Here is a 16,431-nt window from a genome sequence, read left to right as displayed (position 1 = left end):
AAATAGGGAATCTTCTCTCCGTGTTCGGGAGAGGTCCCGTGGATAAAATAGACATCTCTTCCCACAAAAGCTCTTCCCATTTATGTTTTCATTTCACTGTTTTCTCTGCATGTATTATTTGGCAATATTTCTATCAGACAAAGATTCCATTGTTACAGAGGAGATTTATAATTATAATGCTTAGAATATGGGAGGTAGCAGCCATTATAACAGATGAGCATAACGAATGAACTTCCCCCAACTCTTTTCTCTCTTTCTTCTACAAAAATGGGTTCTAATTCTTCAGCTTAGATATGGTACGAGGACAAGAAATCTTTAACTTTTCACATCATTTGAAGAACTCTTTAATTCTTCAGCTTAGATATGTAATACAACCAAAACAGTAATCAATCAATAGGAATCTACCAAGATGTTCAACCGACTGAACCAATCGACTTGAAAATCGATGTTCAACCGAACCGATTGGTTTTGTTTCGAGATGTTCAGTAGCCATTGATCTATCCAATGTAAAGAAATAGTTTCTGAAGAAAAAGAAAGAGCATTACCAACCCAGAAATCATCCAGTCTCAGACAGCGAAAGCGAGCCCACGACCGTTCGAAGGAGGCGATGAAGGGTTGCAAGTAATCAAACCAATATTCCTTTAGAGCTAACATAAGATGTATAATCCTTAACTGAAAACTGCAAATCAATTGATTAAGAAAGTCAGTATGAATGTATGTTTCATTTCAAGTCAAAGATGGCACCATCAAGCTTACCTCTAGTCACCCATAGTGATCCGGGAGCTCCGCGTGGAAGGACTCTCCGTTGCCCATAGTGATTCGAGAGTTCCGTGTGGAAGGGCTCTCGCTCAATGGATCAAAGGTACGGGAGATTTTTGAGTTGGTATTAGTTCATCTTTGGGTCAAGCTCTGTAACCAGAAATGCTGGTTTCTTTGTCTTCCTCTTTTGAATAATCCCAAGATCAGGAGGAACCACATTTTCGCCATTGAAATTCTAAGCAAGGAGCTCAGAAATGGAATTAAGCAAGGAATCCCAAGATCAGGAGGAACGCCAAAGCAATATCGCCCCTGTTGAAATTAAGCAAGCAGCTCAGAAATGCATTACATCACCACTCCACAGTGAGTAAAAAATCCATAATCCTTCATCTTCAAAAATGTATCAGAGCCATTTCTAAACTTCTCCAAGTGAGCAAACGTCTCAAAAAAAACAGATCAAAAACATTTGGGGATGAATCACAGTCTAGGAGTACAGTAAGGATTCAAAGAACTTCGAAGGAAACTCAATAGAGCACGAATCTAACATACTCCTCAGAATTAATTCTGCAGTTCTAAATGTATGAGAACATCAAGAACTCGAGCGAAACTACATAGCCCTTTGAATGAATCAGGTGGCTATGTATCAAGGTCTTGGGCTTTAGGCATCGGGATTGATCGGTGAGGTATTGGAATTCGATTCCAGTTTCTTTTTCCAAAGGAAACATCCAAATTAGGGTTTGCAGATGCAAAATTTCTAGTTACACAGCTCAGCAAAGAGGAAAATCTAGAAAATAGCCCAAACCTCACGATTTTCGCACAAATTAGGGTTTTGTGATTGAACTGGCATCTAAGATGGTAATAAATTCAAGAAACTGTCTGCTGGATCCATTTGCAGCTCAATTCAGGTGCCAAATCGAAGGAAAGCGAAAAACAGGGATTCGAAGAACAACTCACCGATTCGAATAGGGAAGATGAAATAGAAATCCTCCGACTACAGGTCCATCGTAGGAGGGGCAGGGAAAAAAAAAATTTGGACCATTTCTCGATTTGTGCGTGTCATCCTTGCGCAGGGGCCATGCTAATCTTCTCTGTATCGTTCCAATTTTATCGGATGTCCCCGAAGGGACGAACTCTTGCTTCCGCCGTGCTCCTAATATAGAATGCCTCAATGTTGATCCTAAGCGATGTGGGATTTCTCAAAGCCCCAGTAGAATATTAAATAAAGGCACCCCCAACCGTGGCATTATACCAAAAAGTAAATTAAAATAAAAAAACAATTTATTTGAGATGGTCTTATTCTTTGAATCATTATATTTAAAAGAAAATATATTAGTGATTATTAAGCTAATATTTAACGTTGATAATGGCATCAACTTTTTTAATGTTTGAAAATAAATAAATAAATAAATTTAACAATTTAATCAATTAATAATATGGTGAGATTACAAATGATAATAACTAATCAACCAAACCCAAAATTTTATGATTTGTGCTGTTTTTGTTATTATTGACTAAATTATATTAATTTAAATTTTTTCTTAAAAGATATATTTAAGTTAATATCAATTTAATCCCTACCCTTTAAATACATAACAATTAAGTTTAATTTATTAGAGGTGTTCTTAAGTTGGGTTGAGTCAGATTGAGACATTTTTCAGATCTCTTAGGATGCATGTGTGTAAGGATGAAACATACTAGAAGAACTCGTGTTGGTTTGTGGGGATAGTTTTCAGTTTCGAGAAGCGAGAAGCAGGTAACATGACCACATCTTAGAGATGCAGGGAGATGTCGGGGGCCTTAAGTGCCAAATACGAATTATGAAATAGAAAGGGTAAAAAGGGTTGAGTCAATTCAACCACCATAAAAGTACATTCAGGGCTCCATAGAAATGTGACCACAAATTACAATGAAAGGTGAAGATGGGGCCATAGAGGTCTTGGCTGTCGTCATGTCACGCATTGGCTAATAATAATATGAGTGCCACACCACACCATCCATATCCAAATCTCCAGTGATATATGTGATCCCCAACGACAAATGCCCAAACAGAGCTCACTCTTCCTTCAACAATGGCCGCCAAATTCCCTCTTTCTTCTTCCCTTACCACCATCAAATTCCCACTCCAACAAAACCCATCTCCCTTCTTCGCTCCTCTTCCCTGCACCACCTTCTCGCCGCCGCAGCCAAGGCCAACGCCAAGGGCTTCTCAGTTCAAACTTCTTGCAAATTCAGGTGAAGGCCCTTCTACTTTCGCTTGGATCTGCAGCTCACTCTTGCTGTTTTTCAGCTGCTGATGTTGCTTTTCAGGTGGTGGCGACGCCGAGGTCAAGAAGGGAGGGAAGAAGAAGTTCATAACCAAAGAACAAGAGCCAGAGCAGTAAGCAATTCTTTCCCTTTTCTGTATCAATTTGTAACGGTCTAAGCCCACTGCTAGCTTTCCCTTTCGGGTTTCTCCCAAGGTTTTGAAACCGATGTGGGATTCACACGATTGGAGTCGTTTTTCAAGTAGAAGAAGATATCATCAGGGCTTTAAGATGGAAATGTGGTTGAATTTGGTGCAGGTATTGGCAGACAGCAGGGGAGAGGGAAGGGGAAAATCCCATGAAGACTCCTCTTCCTTATATCATCATCTTTGGCATGTCGACGCCTTTCGTGATCTTAGCCATAGCTTTTGCCAATGGCTGGGTTAAAGTACCTGTGAGATGAATCTGATCAACCATGACAGTAACCTGATATCCTCCTGCTGCTTCTCTACAGCCCACCAAAAACCCACTGTTTATGCCTATTTTGAGTTGTAATGTTCTTCCAGAATCTAATACAAACTGTTGTAACTCGGTTCGATTTTGTTGTTAGTCTGTCACCTCATATGAGTTTGGATTCTTTTCCATTCCCATTTCAATACACCAAGCTGTTTTCTTGATCCTGTTGGAGCAAGAACTGTTGTGCCTCTGCAGAATGTTTGAGATATTAATTTCAAGAACACAAACAATTAAACAAAGAGAAGCATAAAACTCGAAACTCGATTAATTTACAGGAGGCAGAAATCAGTTCGGAAAGAACGGGACGTCGAAAAAGGACGAAGAACTCCATTGCCATAGAGCGAATGGTGATGACATGATCCAGGGAAAAGCAGAGACATCTGAGAACAATTTAATGGATTCAGCATTTCAATTCCAATGGGGCTTGAAACATATTGCACAAGTAAAAGTAATAGAGTTTACATATCCTAGGAGCTGATTTGATCCAAAACCAGGCAGTCAAGGCTCAAGTTGTCAACACCTCTTGTCCTAAGTGATTTCTCGTATTTGTAAAGAGGTAGAGCGTCTCATCTCCTTCCTCAAAGTCATCTTTAAGGCAAGCTGCATTTAGGTACATGTATCAGTCCGTGGAAGAGTGAAAGGGTCACCACTACTAAGGATCTCCCCCCTAATCTTAGATAGGTCGTCTGAGGGTTCGTCATGGTTCATTGCTGTGCTTACACACTAGGCTACCCTTCTCCGAAAGCTCTACGGGACAACCTACCACTAGTTTTCGGCCGGAGGGGTTTCTGGATAAGCTAGAACGGAAAGAATCTATATAAATGCAGATCTCTCACTTCATTGAAACAAGTACTATTGAGGGCAAGGTCCATAATGAACAGATATTAAAACACATGGAAATGAATCCTATTTCAAGCACTCTTCAAGCTATTAGAATGATAATCTTCACATAAATAATCATTCAGGCCACAAATTTAGAAGAGGAAAAGAACAGTGGACCAAACTCTATCAATTTCTTTTCAGCAATGGCTTGAAAAGTAACATTGTGACATGTTTTTCACATAACCTGAATGTTGAACCAAGTGCCATGAATTCACCTCCAACGTTATTTTGGTATAAATGATTTAACTCGGTGTGTCGAGGCTGCACGCCAGACTGCTGACCGCTTATGCAGCGAGATGATTCGTTCAAAATAGTCTCTCGCAGTTGTGGTGGTAGATCCGGTGGAGGCCTACTGAAATCATCGTCGTTGAAGTGTTCGTTGTCATAAGTAGATGGTGGGGATGGAGGAAATTCAAACTCGGACAGACTTTCGGGCAATTCCGAGACAGGTGTCTGTAAGACAATTCGATATGAATTCAAATTAGTACTGAGCAGATGAAGAGCTTTTTCTAAGGATTCCACCATAATCAACAAAGAGTAACAATGAAGAAGAGCCAAAACTAATGAAAGAAGCATCATATCATAAGATTCAGCAGAACTTGCTGCACAGCAATGGACACGAGAACTAGGTACTAGATTTGTGTCTGTAACAGCCAAGCACACCACTAACAAATGTTGTCTGCTTGGCCCGTTACGTATCGCCATCAGTCTCACGGTTTTAAAGCACATCTACTAGGGAGAGGTTTCCACACCCTTATAAGGAATGCTTCGTTCCTCTCTCCAACCGATGTGAGATCTCACAATCCACCCCCCTTGGGGGCCCATCGTCCTCATTGCCACACCGCTCGGTGTCTGGCTCTGATACCATTTGTAACAGCCCAAGCACAGTTAGCAAATATTATCCGCTTCGGCCCGTTATGTACCACTACCAGCCTCACAGTTTTAAAACGCATCTGCTAGGGAGAGGTTTCCACACCCTTATAAGGAATGTTTCATTCCCTTCTCCAACCAATGTGAGATCTCACAATCCACTCCCTTGGGGCCCAACGTGCACACCGCTCAATGTCTAGTTCTGATACCATTTGTAACAGCCCAAGTCCACCACTAGCAAATATGTCCACTTTGGCCCGTTATGTATCAGAGCTAAGCACCAAGCGGGTTATGCCAGCAAAGACGTTGGGTCCTCCCTAGTAGATGTGTTTTAAAACCGTGAGGTTGACAACGATACGTAACGGGTCAAAGCGGATAATATCTACTAGCGGTGGACTTGGACTATTAAAACAAACACACTCCACAAGTGGTTTTGATATCTCATTCCATCATGTCTGAATGTCCACTCTTATCAAACAAAAATCTTAACTAAACAGTCCATAAAGAGGTTTTGATAAGAAATAAAGTAAGAACAAGTAGCAAATTTAGCTGTTCCATCCCTTTTCCTGTTCCTATCAGTAGAATTCTGGGAAAAAAGATTTAAACGTATGGTAACTCCCCAGAGGTCCTGACCTTTCAAGCTTGACAGAACAATCAGACCAAATCAAATATCATTTCAAGAACACGGTCAGTGTTCTTTTGAACAATCTTTGCAGGAGATGTTTACTTTATCATCTTCTTAAGATCTATACAACCGAATCGTCGAGCAAACATTGAGAATCCAAGTAAAAAAGAACAGTAGAAATTACCATCAAGTCAAGAATATTGTAAGAATTTCCTGAATCATCAAAAACCCATGGCAAATCAGGAGCATGTGTCAACCATCCATCAACAATGAATCGGTAATGGTAGATCCCCGAGGGAAGCGTTTTGACAACGATAAAATCTTTCCCTATGCTCTGCAAGATCTCCCTAACAAAAGGAGATGAAATGTTCTATGTCAGACAAAAAAAGTTCAAAATAAAACATCTTAACTGCAAAATGGTACCTTGTCTCCCAGTTATCCCATGACCCAATGATAGCCACTTGCTTGCCACCATGGTTCCAAGAGAGCTTCACAGATGTCCTTGGTGTGTTCAACACTTCCTCATCATTCATTGTATTATGACCTTTAAGCCTCAAAAAAATAATTTACATGTCACATAATGTCATTAAATACAGTTTGTCCTCAGAAACTAGAGGGAACAATTGTACTTAGTCCTTGAATTCTGTGGAACTTTGAGAAGTTCCAAACAAAAGAAGAAAGTACGTCTGCCACAAGTACTTTTGCACTAGTTGTTACTGTTAAAACACCATAATTTACACCAAGTGGGGGGAAAAATCAGTGAAGAACAACCTTTAGAATCCAAAACTCAGAACTAGCATAGCATTGTGAGATTAGTTGGAGAGGGAAACGAAAACGAAGCATTTCTTATAAAGATTTGGAAACCTCTCCCTAGTAGACACGTTTTAAAATCATGAGGCTGGTGACAATACGTAATGGGTCAAAGTAGACAATATCTGTTAGTTGTGGGTTTGGGCTGTTACAAAGGGTATCAGAGTCAGCCACTAGACGTTGCGAGACACTAGTTGGAGTAGGGATAGACCCTCTCCATAGTGGACGCATTTTAAAACCTTGAGAGGAAGTCCGGAAGGGATAGCCCAAAGAGGACAATATTTGCTAGCGGTGGACTTGAGTTATTACAAATGGTATCAGAGCTAGAAACCAGGCGGTGTGCCAAGGAGGACGTTGGGTCCCCAAGAGGTGGATTATGAGATCGCACATCGGTTGAAGAGTAAGGGCGAGGGCTGTTACAAATGGTATCAGAGCTAGATACCGAGTGGTGTGCCAACGAGGACACTGAGCCCTCAAGCAGGGTGGATTGTGAGATCTCATATCGGTTGGAGAGGGGAACAAAACATTCCTTAGAAAGATGTGGAAACCTCTCCCTAGTGGTGGATTTGAGCGGTTACAAATGGTGTCAGAGCCAGCCACTAGACCAGTGCAAAGTACTAGTCGGAGTAGGGATAGAACCTCTCCATAGTTGACACGTTTTAACCTTGAGAGGAAAGCCCAAACAAGACAATGAGCTTCAGCTATTACACCATACACCAAACAAGCAAGCCAGACATCCAACTCTTATACATGTATACACATTTTTCTTCTGTTTTGTTCATAAAAGCAATGAAAGGGAGGAAAACAAAACCCAGCATCCAGATTCTATTGAAACAAATTAAGGCATACCTCTACTGGGGAGACGAAAGCCACAAGATGAGTATCAATAAAACCCACAGAATACTCAAGTATTGGTTCACCACACTCGTTCGTGTTCTCATAATTCAATTGAGCAGAAGGGTGTTCCCCATCTTCTCAATCCCTTTCCCTAGCATTCACTACCACTTCAAAACAAAAACAAAGCAAAACCCAGTTCAGATATCAATCGCTCATCACAATAAACGCAAGATTTCAAGAAGAGAAGAAGAAAAGAAGAAACAAACCCAATTATGAGGAAGAATTGCAGCAAAAACAAGCACCCAAATCGAGAATTGAGTGAAGAAATGAACGCACCATAACTTCGACCCATAAATACACAATTTTAATCGATAAAACACTGAATCGGAAGGAACACTTCCAATTTTCCCTCTTCCTTTTTGGGTTCTTTCTCTTCCCATCCCCTTCCCTCTTTTGCTTTTACTCTACAGATTTAACCTAGGAANGGGGGGGGTAAGTTTTTAATCTCCAATAAAATTGGAAGATACCAGGGGGCGCGGGTGGAGAGTGGAGACTTTATTTATAATTAAACATAATTAAAAACTTCGTTTTTTCGTACAATTGCGAACTCTTCTTGGTCGTTTATGCCCTTCCCATCCACCAATAATTTCACTCCACGTCATACTCCTATATTGTTTTTACTCTTTTAACCCCAACAATGAAATATTTGGATTAGGTGGGTTCAAATATGGTTTAGGGTTTTAGTGGGTGAGCGACATTGCCTTCTAACTTGAGTTAGTTTGAGATGATGAGCGGTGCGATAATGGAACATGCAAGATTGAATGAGGTTGGGTGCCTTCAAGCGTGTGGCATGAACATCGTCGAGCATGGTTGATTTAAGAGTAAATACAGTGAGGGATACAATAGCAAAAATAAAGAAGTTGAAGGAGCAAATAGCAATACCATAAAATATAAAAAAGATAGGGTGTGCCAGCGAGTATACTGGGCCTCGAAAGGGAAAAACAAAAAATGACTATATCTACTAGTGGTGGGTTTGAATTGTTACAAATGGTATAAGAGCCAGATATCGAACATTGTGTCAGTGATGACGCTGAACCTCGAAGATGGTGGACACTGGGCAGTGCGCCAGTGAGGACACTAAGCCCCGAAGGAGGGCGGATGATAAGATCCCACATCGATTGGAGAGGAAAACGAGTGTCAGCAAGGACGCTAGGTTTCAAGGGGTGAATTGTGAGATCCCACGTCGGTTAGAAAAGGAAATAAAGCACTCTAAGAATGTGAAAAAAACCCAAAAACAATAATACCGACTAGTTGTGGGCTTCTACAGTTACAATTAAGGTTTTGATTTTTTTTTTTTCTTTTTTTAATTAAAATTAAGGCATATAATAAATCCTCATTCTTATTATCTGGTTTGAAAACAAAAGAAAATAAATATTTAATTTTAACACTATTAATTCAATTAATAGAAAATTATAATGATCAATTAATATATATATATATATATATATTACATAGTTCTAAACTCACATTTCACATAAATAACAAACAATTAGGCTTATTTTAAAATTTTAAAATTATAGGAATGGAAATTAAATATAAAAAATCAAAATGAATTTGGAAAATTGTTTATATAATTGCGACAATTATAGGTTAGGTTGGTTGGTAGGGAAACATTAGAGTAAATGGTCTGTACTGTCACGTTTTCATGTAATAATAAATTTTATTTTTATAAAAAAAGTACACCTTATTTTAATTAATTAATTTAATCTAATTTCTTAATTAACATGATTAAATCATTTTTCCCTTTTCGTTTAATTTTTTAATACACGTCATATATCGAAACTCGTATCTGATTAAAAAAATTCCTATTAAAAAAAAAACATTTTAATTTATAATTATTTTACTCTATTAATAATAATTATTATTATTATTATTTAGTTTATTAATAATTAATATAATTTGCTTTTTTTTTTCACACAACCCTAAAATTACTCGTATAAAAATTAAATAAACATTATTATATGAATGGTAGGTTATTATAAACGACAAGTTGTAACAACAGGGGTCACATTCTGTTTCGATGACTTAATCGTAAAAACTGCATAGTTAAACATGCTTAGTTTGGAACGGTTCTCTGTTGGGTGAGCTCGTGAGAATTTTCTCGGTGACTCGATAAAAAAAAAACATTTTTGGTGACTCTTGAAACCCTCAAACACGAGATCTTTGAGTATATTTTTTTACTCACAAAATTACTGTCATTCAAATGTGATCTTGACCCATGTAACCCTAATTTTACTCGGACACAGAATTACTCTCATTCAGATGTAGTTTCGAGGCATGTAACCCTAATTTTACTTTGACGTTAGGAGTCGTAACGTATTTGGATGAAAGAATACGGGTCTCGGGAAACAAAAGAAATTAAGAAAGATATGGTCCCCTCCCAATTTGATGAATGGAAATTGGCATCCAAAACATTCCTAAGTCACAATCTCCAAGGAAGCTTGCTGGTTTTGTTCATCACATTCCTTGTTTCAAGGCAAAGTTACTCAAAGCTCGAAACCATTTACCATTTTATAGCTTTATTTTTAGGGTTTGAGTTTGTTCCCAATGTCTTCTCTTCTTCCTCTTCTCTTTCCTTGTACTCAATTCCTTGAGCTTATTAGGGTTTCATGTCCTATGGCACTGCTTTATTTGTGCAATTGGCCGACAGGTGGCTATTCAAATCAAAACCCTAAAACCTATAACATCACAAAACGGGTCGATCCATCGCTAAACTCCAAAAAATAATATCAAAGCAGGATTCGATACGCTTTACTTATCTGTTGCGTTGTGAGAACGAAAAATTGTTCCCTATAAAGTAACATCTGTCACTAATCGTTCTTTCAACGTCTTTTCTTGAAGGTCACCCAATATATGATCGCTTTAAACTAAAGTTCACTAAACGAAGTCTTTTTTACAGTATCGGGATCGTTCTTATTCAGATATGACATTGACTCGTTTATGTCATTGTCATTCTCATAATCATCTCGTCGTCTGTGATGTTCTAAAAGTCTCACGCAACTATGAGAACTTGTGCTCAAAATGAACGTGTTTCAACGTCCCACACACTTTTTCTTTTAAGTAATTAGGTTATACGTGTTTGAACGTCGCTAACACTAATTAAGATCACACTACACACAAAAACCACAACCCTCTCCAAAACTCTCTTTCATATACACAATTTGGGAATTTATCCGTCCATCTTCAACCCTATCCCCCGTTAATAAATATTGTCCGTTATAGTCTGTTACGTATCATCGTCAACTTCACAGGGAAATGTTTCGTTCCCCTCTCCAACTGATTTAGGATCTCACAATCCACCCCTTTGGGGGCCAAGCATCCTCACTGACACATCACTGACACACCGCCGTGCCTAGTTGATCTATACCATTTGTAACAATTTTATCCCACCGCTACTAGATACTCTCCGTTTTAGTCGGTTACATATAGTCATTAGCCTCAGAGTTTTAAAGCTCGTCTACCAAAGAAAGATTTCCACACCCTTATAAGAAACGTTTCGTTCCTATTTCCAACCGATGTGTGATCTCACGTTAAGTTAACAAAAAACTGATACACGATTCAACTTTCCCTTTACCTTTTCCATTCAACAAGAGAGAAGGAAAAAAAAAAAAAGACGTCAAATTGAAGATGGGTAATGAACATGATCAGAAGGACAACAATTTGAGCCAACCTTCAGCGAAAGTGCCCCACCGACCGCAGCCGGCCGGCCATGGGAGACCCTAAAAAAGCTTGGTAACAACATATTTATGCCAAAGATCACAAAAAACCTACTCAAAATCATCATTAAAACTCCATAAAGCTTCAAACTTTGGACAAAACTTCACAATCCATCTCATGGGTATGCAAGATTTTGGCCATTTTTAGTCAAATTTTAGCCTAAATGGATTCTCAGCTAGGTTTTATTGATGGTGTTAGCAGTAAAAGATTCAAAAAAATGGCTGTCGGGAGGGGCAGGGGACGCCATGTGGTGAGCACAGAGATTAGCACATGCCATCTCTCTAATTTCCATAGGTTTTGGGGTTTTCAAGAGAATCACTTGCGGAATAACACCACCAAAAAAAAATTAAAAACTTTCATCCTCAACCCACCATTTACAAAACCCATATGATCATCTCCTTCATGTTCATAAAAATGGAGTCTTTCTCAACCCTGTTTGTTTCCTGAGAAAATATTTCACCTTTTTCCCGAGAAAATTATTAGGATCAAATGGCTGATCTTTCTTTGAGAAACCCATTAATTTGGTTAATTTCATTCACTTTTTTCCTCCTCTCATTGGGTTTTTTGGGATTCTCATCTCTTTTACTTACCTCAATACCTCTGATTATATCTATGCTTTATTTTTCAATCGCCAAAACAAATTCATTTCCAATTGAGAAATTCATCGAAGAAGAAAAAAAAGAAGTGACTTTTGTCTCTGATCGGAGATCCTCGCCGACGGCCGGCGGTTTACTGCCGGAGAGTGAATGTGCCGACGATAATTTCACAACCACCGATGACTCCGAAGTGGGGTGGGGGGCTTTCGACCGGTTTATGGCGAAAACCCTAGACCAGTCCGATGAGGGTTCGATTTCCGACGAGGAAAGTTTGATTGAGATCTCTCTCCCGACCGGTCATTACGTCAGCCACGAGTTCGAGGACGAGGAAGAGGAAGAAGAGGACGACATGTCGTCTTGTTACCGGGAGCTACCGGAATTTGAGAAGCAGAGGAAGAATCTTATGGAGCTGTTGGCTGAAATTAACGACATCAATGAGGAGGAGAATTTGATCGAGATCGACATATCTATGGGCTCCATTAAGTATTCAAGGTTTGAAATTGAAGCAAGGAAGTAAAAAGTAAAAATAAAAACAGTAATTTTGGTGATTTATTACTGTAAATGGGTTTTCATATTTTATTTTTGTGATTTATTTGTGTGGATTTGGTGTTTTTAATCACTGTCTTACGGTTTTAATGAAAAAAAAATTAAAAATCTTGGTTACGTCCGTTAAAAACCTAGAACTCGAGCCCCAGTGCCCATCCCAATCGATATTGTTAGCTTTGTTAGTTACGCCGTCGGTCTCATAATTTTAAAACTCATCTGTTACATAAATATTTCTACTTTTCTTATAAAAAATTCATAATTTTAAAACTCATCTGTTACATAAATATTTCTACTTTTCTTATAAAAAATGTTTCCTTTCCCAACCGATATAGTATCTCACAATCCACCCTTCTTGGGTCAACATCGTCGTTGGCACACCCTGTTAATAGATGTTATCCGCTTCAATTATGTGTCATCTCGATGATTATTAGTTAGGAAACGTATAAATTGAAAATATCCTTCCGATCATGAAGATATCCCATCGAGATTATTCGGTTCTGGCATTTAAACATTAAAAAGTGTTGGCCATCAAATCAGCCTAATACGAGTATCTTTGTGGCATATTTGCTCGAGTATATGACCTGTCACCTCAACTTGAAGCTAACATGTAGCGTGGTCTGATTCTTCATGTAGAGTTATTTATCTATCTTATCGTGTAAGCGTGTGCAAATTTTTATTGTTTTGTAGATCATACTCTTCTTCTTCTAATAGATTTTAGATTCGTTGCACGAGATAATCAAATGCTTTACCATATCCGAATTTTGACAACAACCGTATAGTCACGATTTAGTAACAATATTCATTATTTTACTTCTTAATTAAAATTTTATTAAGAACATGGTTCTATATCTACAATATGATAAGAAAAAAAAAAACAATCTTGGTAAGAGAGAGAAAAATATCTTGAAGCAATTATATTGCGTGGGCCATATACAATTAGATATTTATTGTTTTCTTTTATACTATTTTCGTTGTTACTATATTAAATCAATGATTCAAACCATATAATAAAACAAAAATACATGTCACCTAATGTTAAGATTCATGATATTTATATACCGCCTAAAGATATTTTATATTTCCATGGAAAATTGTTTGACACGTGGACTTTTTTTTGGTGGAATGACGTCATAATATGCTAATTACTACAGAGTGCTAATTTTATAATTTTCTTCTAATTATAAGATGGATTATGTAATAATTATGTTAGAATTTAATTCAAATAAAATTATGCATAATTAATTTATTTAGAAAAATTAATTTAATTTCTATGATTTTCTCAATATTTGTTAAAAAATAGATTTTAAATTAAAATTATATCTGGCTTAATAAAAATTTAAACTACTTGGCTAATAACTAGCGGCTGAAGCCGAGCGAAGCCGATTGGCCGTCCGAGATATTTAAAAAATACAGATTTGTTTAGTTGCAGTTGTTCTAACGGAAAATTAAACGAACAAAAAGCGACAAATCTTGCTCGCCACGTAGCGGAATTCAGACCGTTAGATCTCGGCTATTCCTGAGCCAATCCAACGTTGGAGAAACCTCCACAAAGCGCACTCTTATCGACAAATAAACGGTGAGCAACTAAACACGTGTCGCTCCCGATGGCATTATTAGCCCAAACGACGCGACGGACTCTAACAAACTCCCCTTCGCTCAGTTACCCTCCACCTTGTTCTCTTGGGTGTTTCTTCTCCGGCGGCGAGTTTCCCGATTCTCCTTCAGAACTCAGGCTCCGGCGTCCGTAAAAATTCTAGTCAATCCTTGACTGAAAAACTGAACTCGGCAGTAATCATTCATCTTCTCTCTCTTAACGCAATTCGATTTTTCTTCGTGTCTCTTCAACTGCAGGATTATTGACCGTTCTTTTCCGTTCGAGTCGCGGGCGCTGGAATATCGTTTCTCGTATCTGATTCTTTTTCAATTTGTTGACGGAGTTTGTCTTATTATTATTATTTAAGTCGAGGAGTTTCCGGCGCAGAAGAAGAACTTCACTGATGAAGAAGATTTGTTGTTTTGTAATGCGATTCTGGATTTGCAATTAGGCGTTTTAGGTCAACAGAGTTTATCAATTCGATTTGTCTACTACTCTCTTTCTAATTTGTTCTGTGAGAGGATGATTCGTATCCGTCAATTTTTATAGCGAAAAATGGACGGATTCGGTCTGTAATCCTCTTTTACCTAAATTGATAGTTTCGTTCTTGTGAGAATGGATCGAGAGAAGGAAAATTTTAGAGCTATATGTCGTTGAAGTGTAATTTCAGGAGCCCTAGGAGGAGGAAATTGTTGTGAGATTGAGAAATTAGCAGAGTCGGAGAATTAAAAATTACTGTGAGAGAGGCGTGTTTTTTGAGATTAGGAAATGGCGGATTCGGATAACGAATCGGGAGGTCACAACAGCAACGCGAACAGCGAGCTATCGGCGAAGGAACAGGACAGATTCTTGCCGATAGCGAACGTGAGCAGGATCATGAAGAAGGCGCTACCAGCAAACGCGAAGATCTCGAAAGATGCGAAAGAAACTGTACAAGAGTGCGTATCGGAGTTCATAAGCTTCATAACGGGAGAGGCGTCAGACAAGTGCCAGAGAGAGAAGAGGAAGACAATCAACGGCGACGATTTGCTGTGGGCCATGACGACGCTAGGATTCGAAGAGTATGTGGAACCGCTCAAGTCATATCTGCAGAAGTACAGGGAAATGGAAGGAGAAAAGAGCACTATGGGTGGAGGAAAAGGGGAAAAAGACGGTGGTGGTGGTGGTGGTGGGCCCGGCGGAAGTGGGGCAAATGTTGGTGGTGGTGGAGTCAACCCTGGTACTGGTGGTGGTGTTAGCGGCGGTGGTTTCAACGGAGTGGGTGGAATGTATGGTGGGATGATGATGATGGGGCATCATCAGGGTGGCGTTTATGGCAGTGGTGGATTTCACCACATGGGAATCGGCGGTGGAAAGGGAGGAAATGGTGGTTCCGGCACCGGACACCGATAGTTCCGGCGGTGGTGGTGGTGACGATGTGGACTCTGCTGCAAGGTCAAGCTAAGTGGTTGCTAGTTGGACGCTAATAAAAGGTTCTCCAACTTTTGAGCATCATTGATGACTTTTTAGGAAGTTAATAATAATATTTTTTTTTTCCCTTCCTTCCTTTTAGGGTTTCTGCCAAATTTCTCTATTTTTCTTTACTCTTCCTTTTTCCCCCCTTATATATAAATGTAATTTGTGTATCTTGTGTGTAAGAGGATTTGATAATGTGATGCATCAAAATTAATCGACTAAATTTTTAGTTTTAGTAAGCAGGGTCAGCCACTACCAATAAAGATGATCGATCGTCGACTGAAACTGGTGCAGGATTTCATATTTTGAGTGCAAAATTTTATATTTGTAGGTATACTTTAGTTATATAGTTAGGGTAGTTGGATATTAAATAAAAAAGTGGAAAAATCATGAGTATGAAATGGAAAAAGGAAATAGAAAAATAAATGAAAATATGAAAATGAAACATTATCCATATAGGGAGAGAGATGGGTGAGAGTGCATAAAAGGGCCATTTAAGGAGAGAGAAGGTAAAGTCAATTCAATGCTTTTATTCTGTTTTGGAGTGACAGTAGAAAGGCTCTACAATGGTTATTTTGGTTGGTTTGGGTTTTATTAAGGAAAGACAGGCGGAGTCTGACACGAAATTTATTTTCAAATTGCCTCTTTTTTATTCCTTTTTGCACCTAAAAATGGATGGTTTTGGTTGGTGGTTTATGTTTATTTAGGGTTTCTTTAAGAAAAGAGGACATTGTAATAACTAACTTGAATCACTCCACTAGTCCAATGATAAAATTGTGTGCACCTCGAAATTTAACACACGGTTTTCGTCTGCAACAACGCGGGTGGACCATAAGCAAACCTACTAATGGCAACAATGAATGATGGTCGTGAATTAATATCGAGAATCGAATTAAATAAAAATAATAAAAAAAAAAGTAACTT

At 38.6% G+C, this 16,431-nt stretch overlaps 3 protein-coding genes, 1 long non-coding RNA gene and 1 other non-coding gene across 14 annotated transcripts; 2 read left to right on the top strand and 3 right to left on the bottom strand.

The window, feature by feature from the left end:
* Window positions 1-214: 214 nt before the first annotated feature.
* On the bottom strand, window positions 215-1,920 carry LOC111794766. 2 transcript variants are annotated; one of them, XR_002815129.1, is made up of 3 exons: window positions 1,711-1,920; window positions 757-1,068; window positions 215-679 (listed from the first exon to the last, which is right to left on the bottom strand). It is a non-coding gene; the product is annotated as an uncharacterized LOC111794766 (long non-coding RNA). The 2 variants fall into 2 exon arrangements; XR_002815128.1 differs by having other exon boundaries at window positions 215-1,068.
* LOC111796270 lies at window positions 1,781-1,883 on the bottom strand. Its single transcript, XR_002815317.1, has one exon. It is a non-coding gene; the product is annotated as a U6 spliceosomal RNA (small nuclear RNA).
* Window positions 1,921-2,620: 700 nt separating the features above from the next.
* Window positions 2,621-3,676, top strand: LOC111796124. Its single transcript, XM_023678823.1, has 3 exons — window positions 2,621-2,988; window positions 3,064-3,133; window positions 3,318-3,676. Exons 1-3 carry the CDS (start codon window positions 2,826-2,828, stop codon window positions 3,460-3,462), a joined length of 378 nt encoding a protein of 125 aa, XP_023534591.1. The 5' UTR covers window positions 2,621-2,825; the 3' UTR covers window positions 3,463-3,676.
* LOC111796122 (SNF1-related protein kinase regulatory subunit beta-2-like) lies at window positions 3,591-8,017 on the bottom strand. Of its 9 annotated transcripts, none has more exons than XM_023678816.1 (7): window positions 7,806-8,017; window positions 7,552-7,706; window positions 6,316-6,436; window positions 6,077-6,239; window positions 4,582-4,850; window positions 3,789-3,895; window positions 3,611-3,704 (listed from the first exon to the last, which is right to left on the bottom strand). In XM_023678816.1, coding segments are annotated over exons 3-7 (651 nt in total). In that variant the 5' UTR covers window positions 6,426-6,436; window positions 7,552-7,706; window positions 7,806-8,017; the 3' UTR covers window positions 3,611-3,702. The 9 variants fall into 9 exon arrangements, 8 of the variants coding, with proteins under 8 accessions (XP_023534585.1, XP_023534584.1, XP_023534589.1 ...); XR_002815296.1 differs by lacking the exon at window positions 3,611-3,704 and adding an exon at window positions 3,978-4,115 and having other exon boundaries at window positions 3,795-3,895; XM_023678818.1 differs by lacking the exon at window positions 3,611-3,704 and adding an exon at window positions 3,978-4,115 and having other exon boundaries at window positions 3,795-3,895; window positions 4,613-4,850.
* A 6,074-nt stretch (window positions 8,018-14,091) lies between these two features.
* LOC111794645 (nuclear transcription factor Y subunit B-3-like) lies at window positions 14,092-15,742 on the top strand. The gene has a single exon (XM_023676735.1). It carries the CDS (start codon window positions 14,821-14,823, stop codon window positions 15,442-15,444), a length of 624 nt encoding a protein of 207 aa, XP_023532503.1. The 5' UTR covers window positions 14,092-14,820; the 3' UTR covers window positions 15,445-15,742.
* Window positions 15,743-16,431: the final 689 nt, after the last annotated feature.

The sequence above is a fragment of the Cucurbita pepo genome, chromosome LG05 (genome assembly GCF_002806865.2).
Source record: "Cucurbita pepo subsp. pepo cultivar mu-cu-16 chromosome LG05, ASM280686v2, whole genome shotgun sequence".
Lineage (NCBI taxonomy): Eukaryota > Viridiplantae > Streptophyta > Magnoliopsida > Cucurbitales > Cucurbitaceae > Cucurbita > Cucurbita pepo.
This window is presented reverse-complemented; position numbering and strand designations above follow the sequence as displayed.

What these genes read in the sequence shown, in the direction of transcription:
- LOC111794645 (XM_023676735.1), top strand. Translation starts at nt 14,821, where the DNA reads ATGGCGGATTCGGATAACGAATCGGGAGGTCACAACAGCAACGCGAAC.
- LOC111796122 (XM_023678815.1), bottom strand. Translation starts at nt 6,425, where the DNA reads ATGAATGATGAGGAAGTGTTGAACACACCAAGGACATCTGTGAAGCTC. An exon ending in TGGGATAACTGGGAGACAAG is followed by an intron (nt 6,240 to 6,315) that starts GTACCATTTTGC and finishes TCCTTTTGTTAG; the next exon opens with GGAGATCTTGCAGAGCATAG. An exon ending in ACAATATTCTTGACTTGATG is followed by an intron (nt 4,851 to 6,076) that starts GTAATTTCTACT and finishes ATTGTCTTACAG; the next exon opens with ACACCTGTCTCGGAATTGCC.
- LOC111796124 (XM_023678823.1), top strand. Translation starts at nt 2,826, where the DNA reads ATGGCCGCCAAATTCCCTCTTTCTTCTTCCCTTACCACCATCAAATTC. An exon ending in CAAACTTCTTGCAAATTCAG is followed by an intron (nt 2,989 to 3,063) that starts GTGAAGGCCCTT and finishes GTTGCTTTTCAG; the next exon opens with GTGGTGGCGACGCCGAGGTC. An exon ending in AAAGAACAAGAGCCAGAGCA is followed by an intron (nt 3,134 to 3,317) that starts GTAAGCAATTCT and finishes AATTTGGTGCAG; the next exon opens with GTATTGGCAGACAGCAGGGG.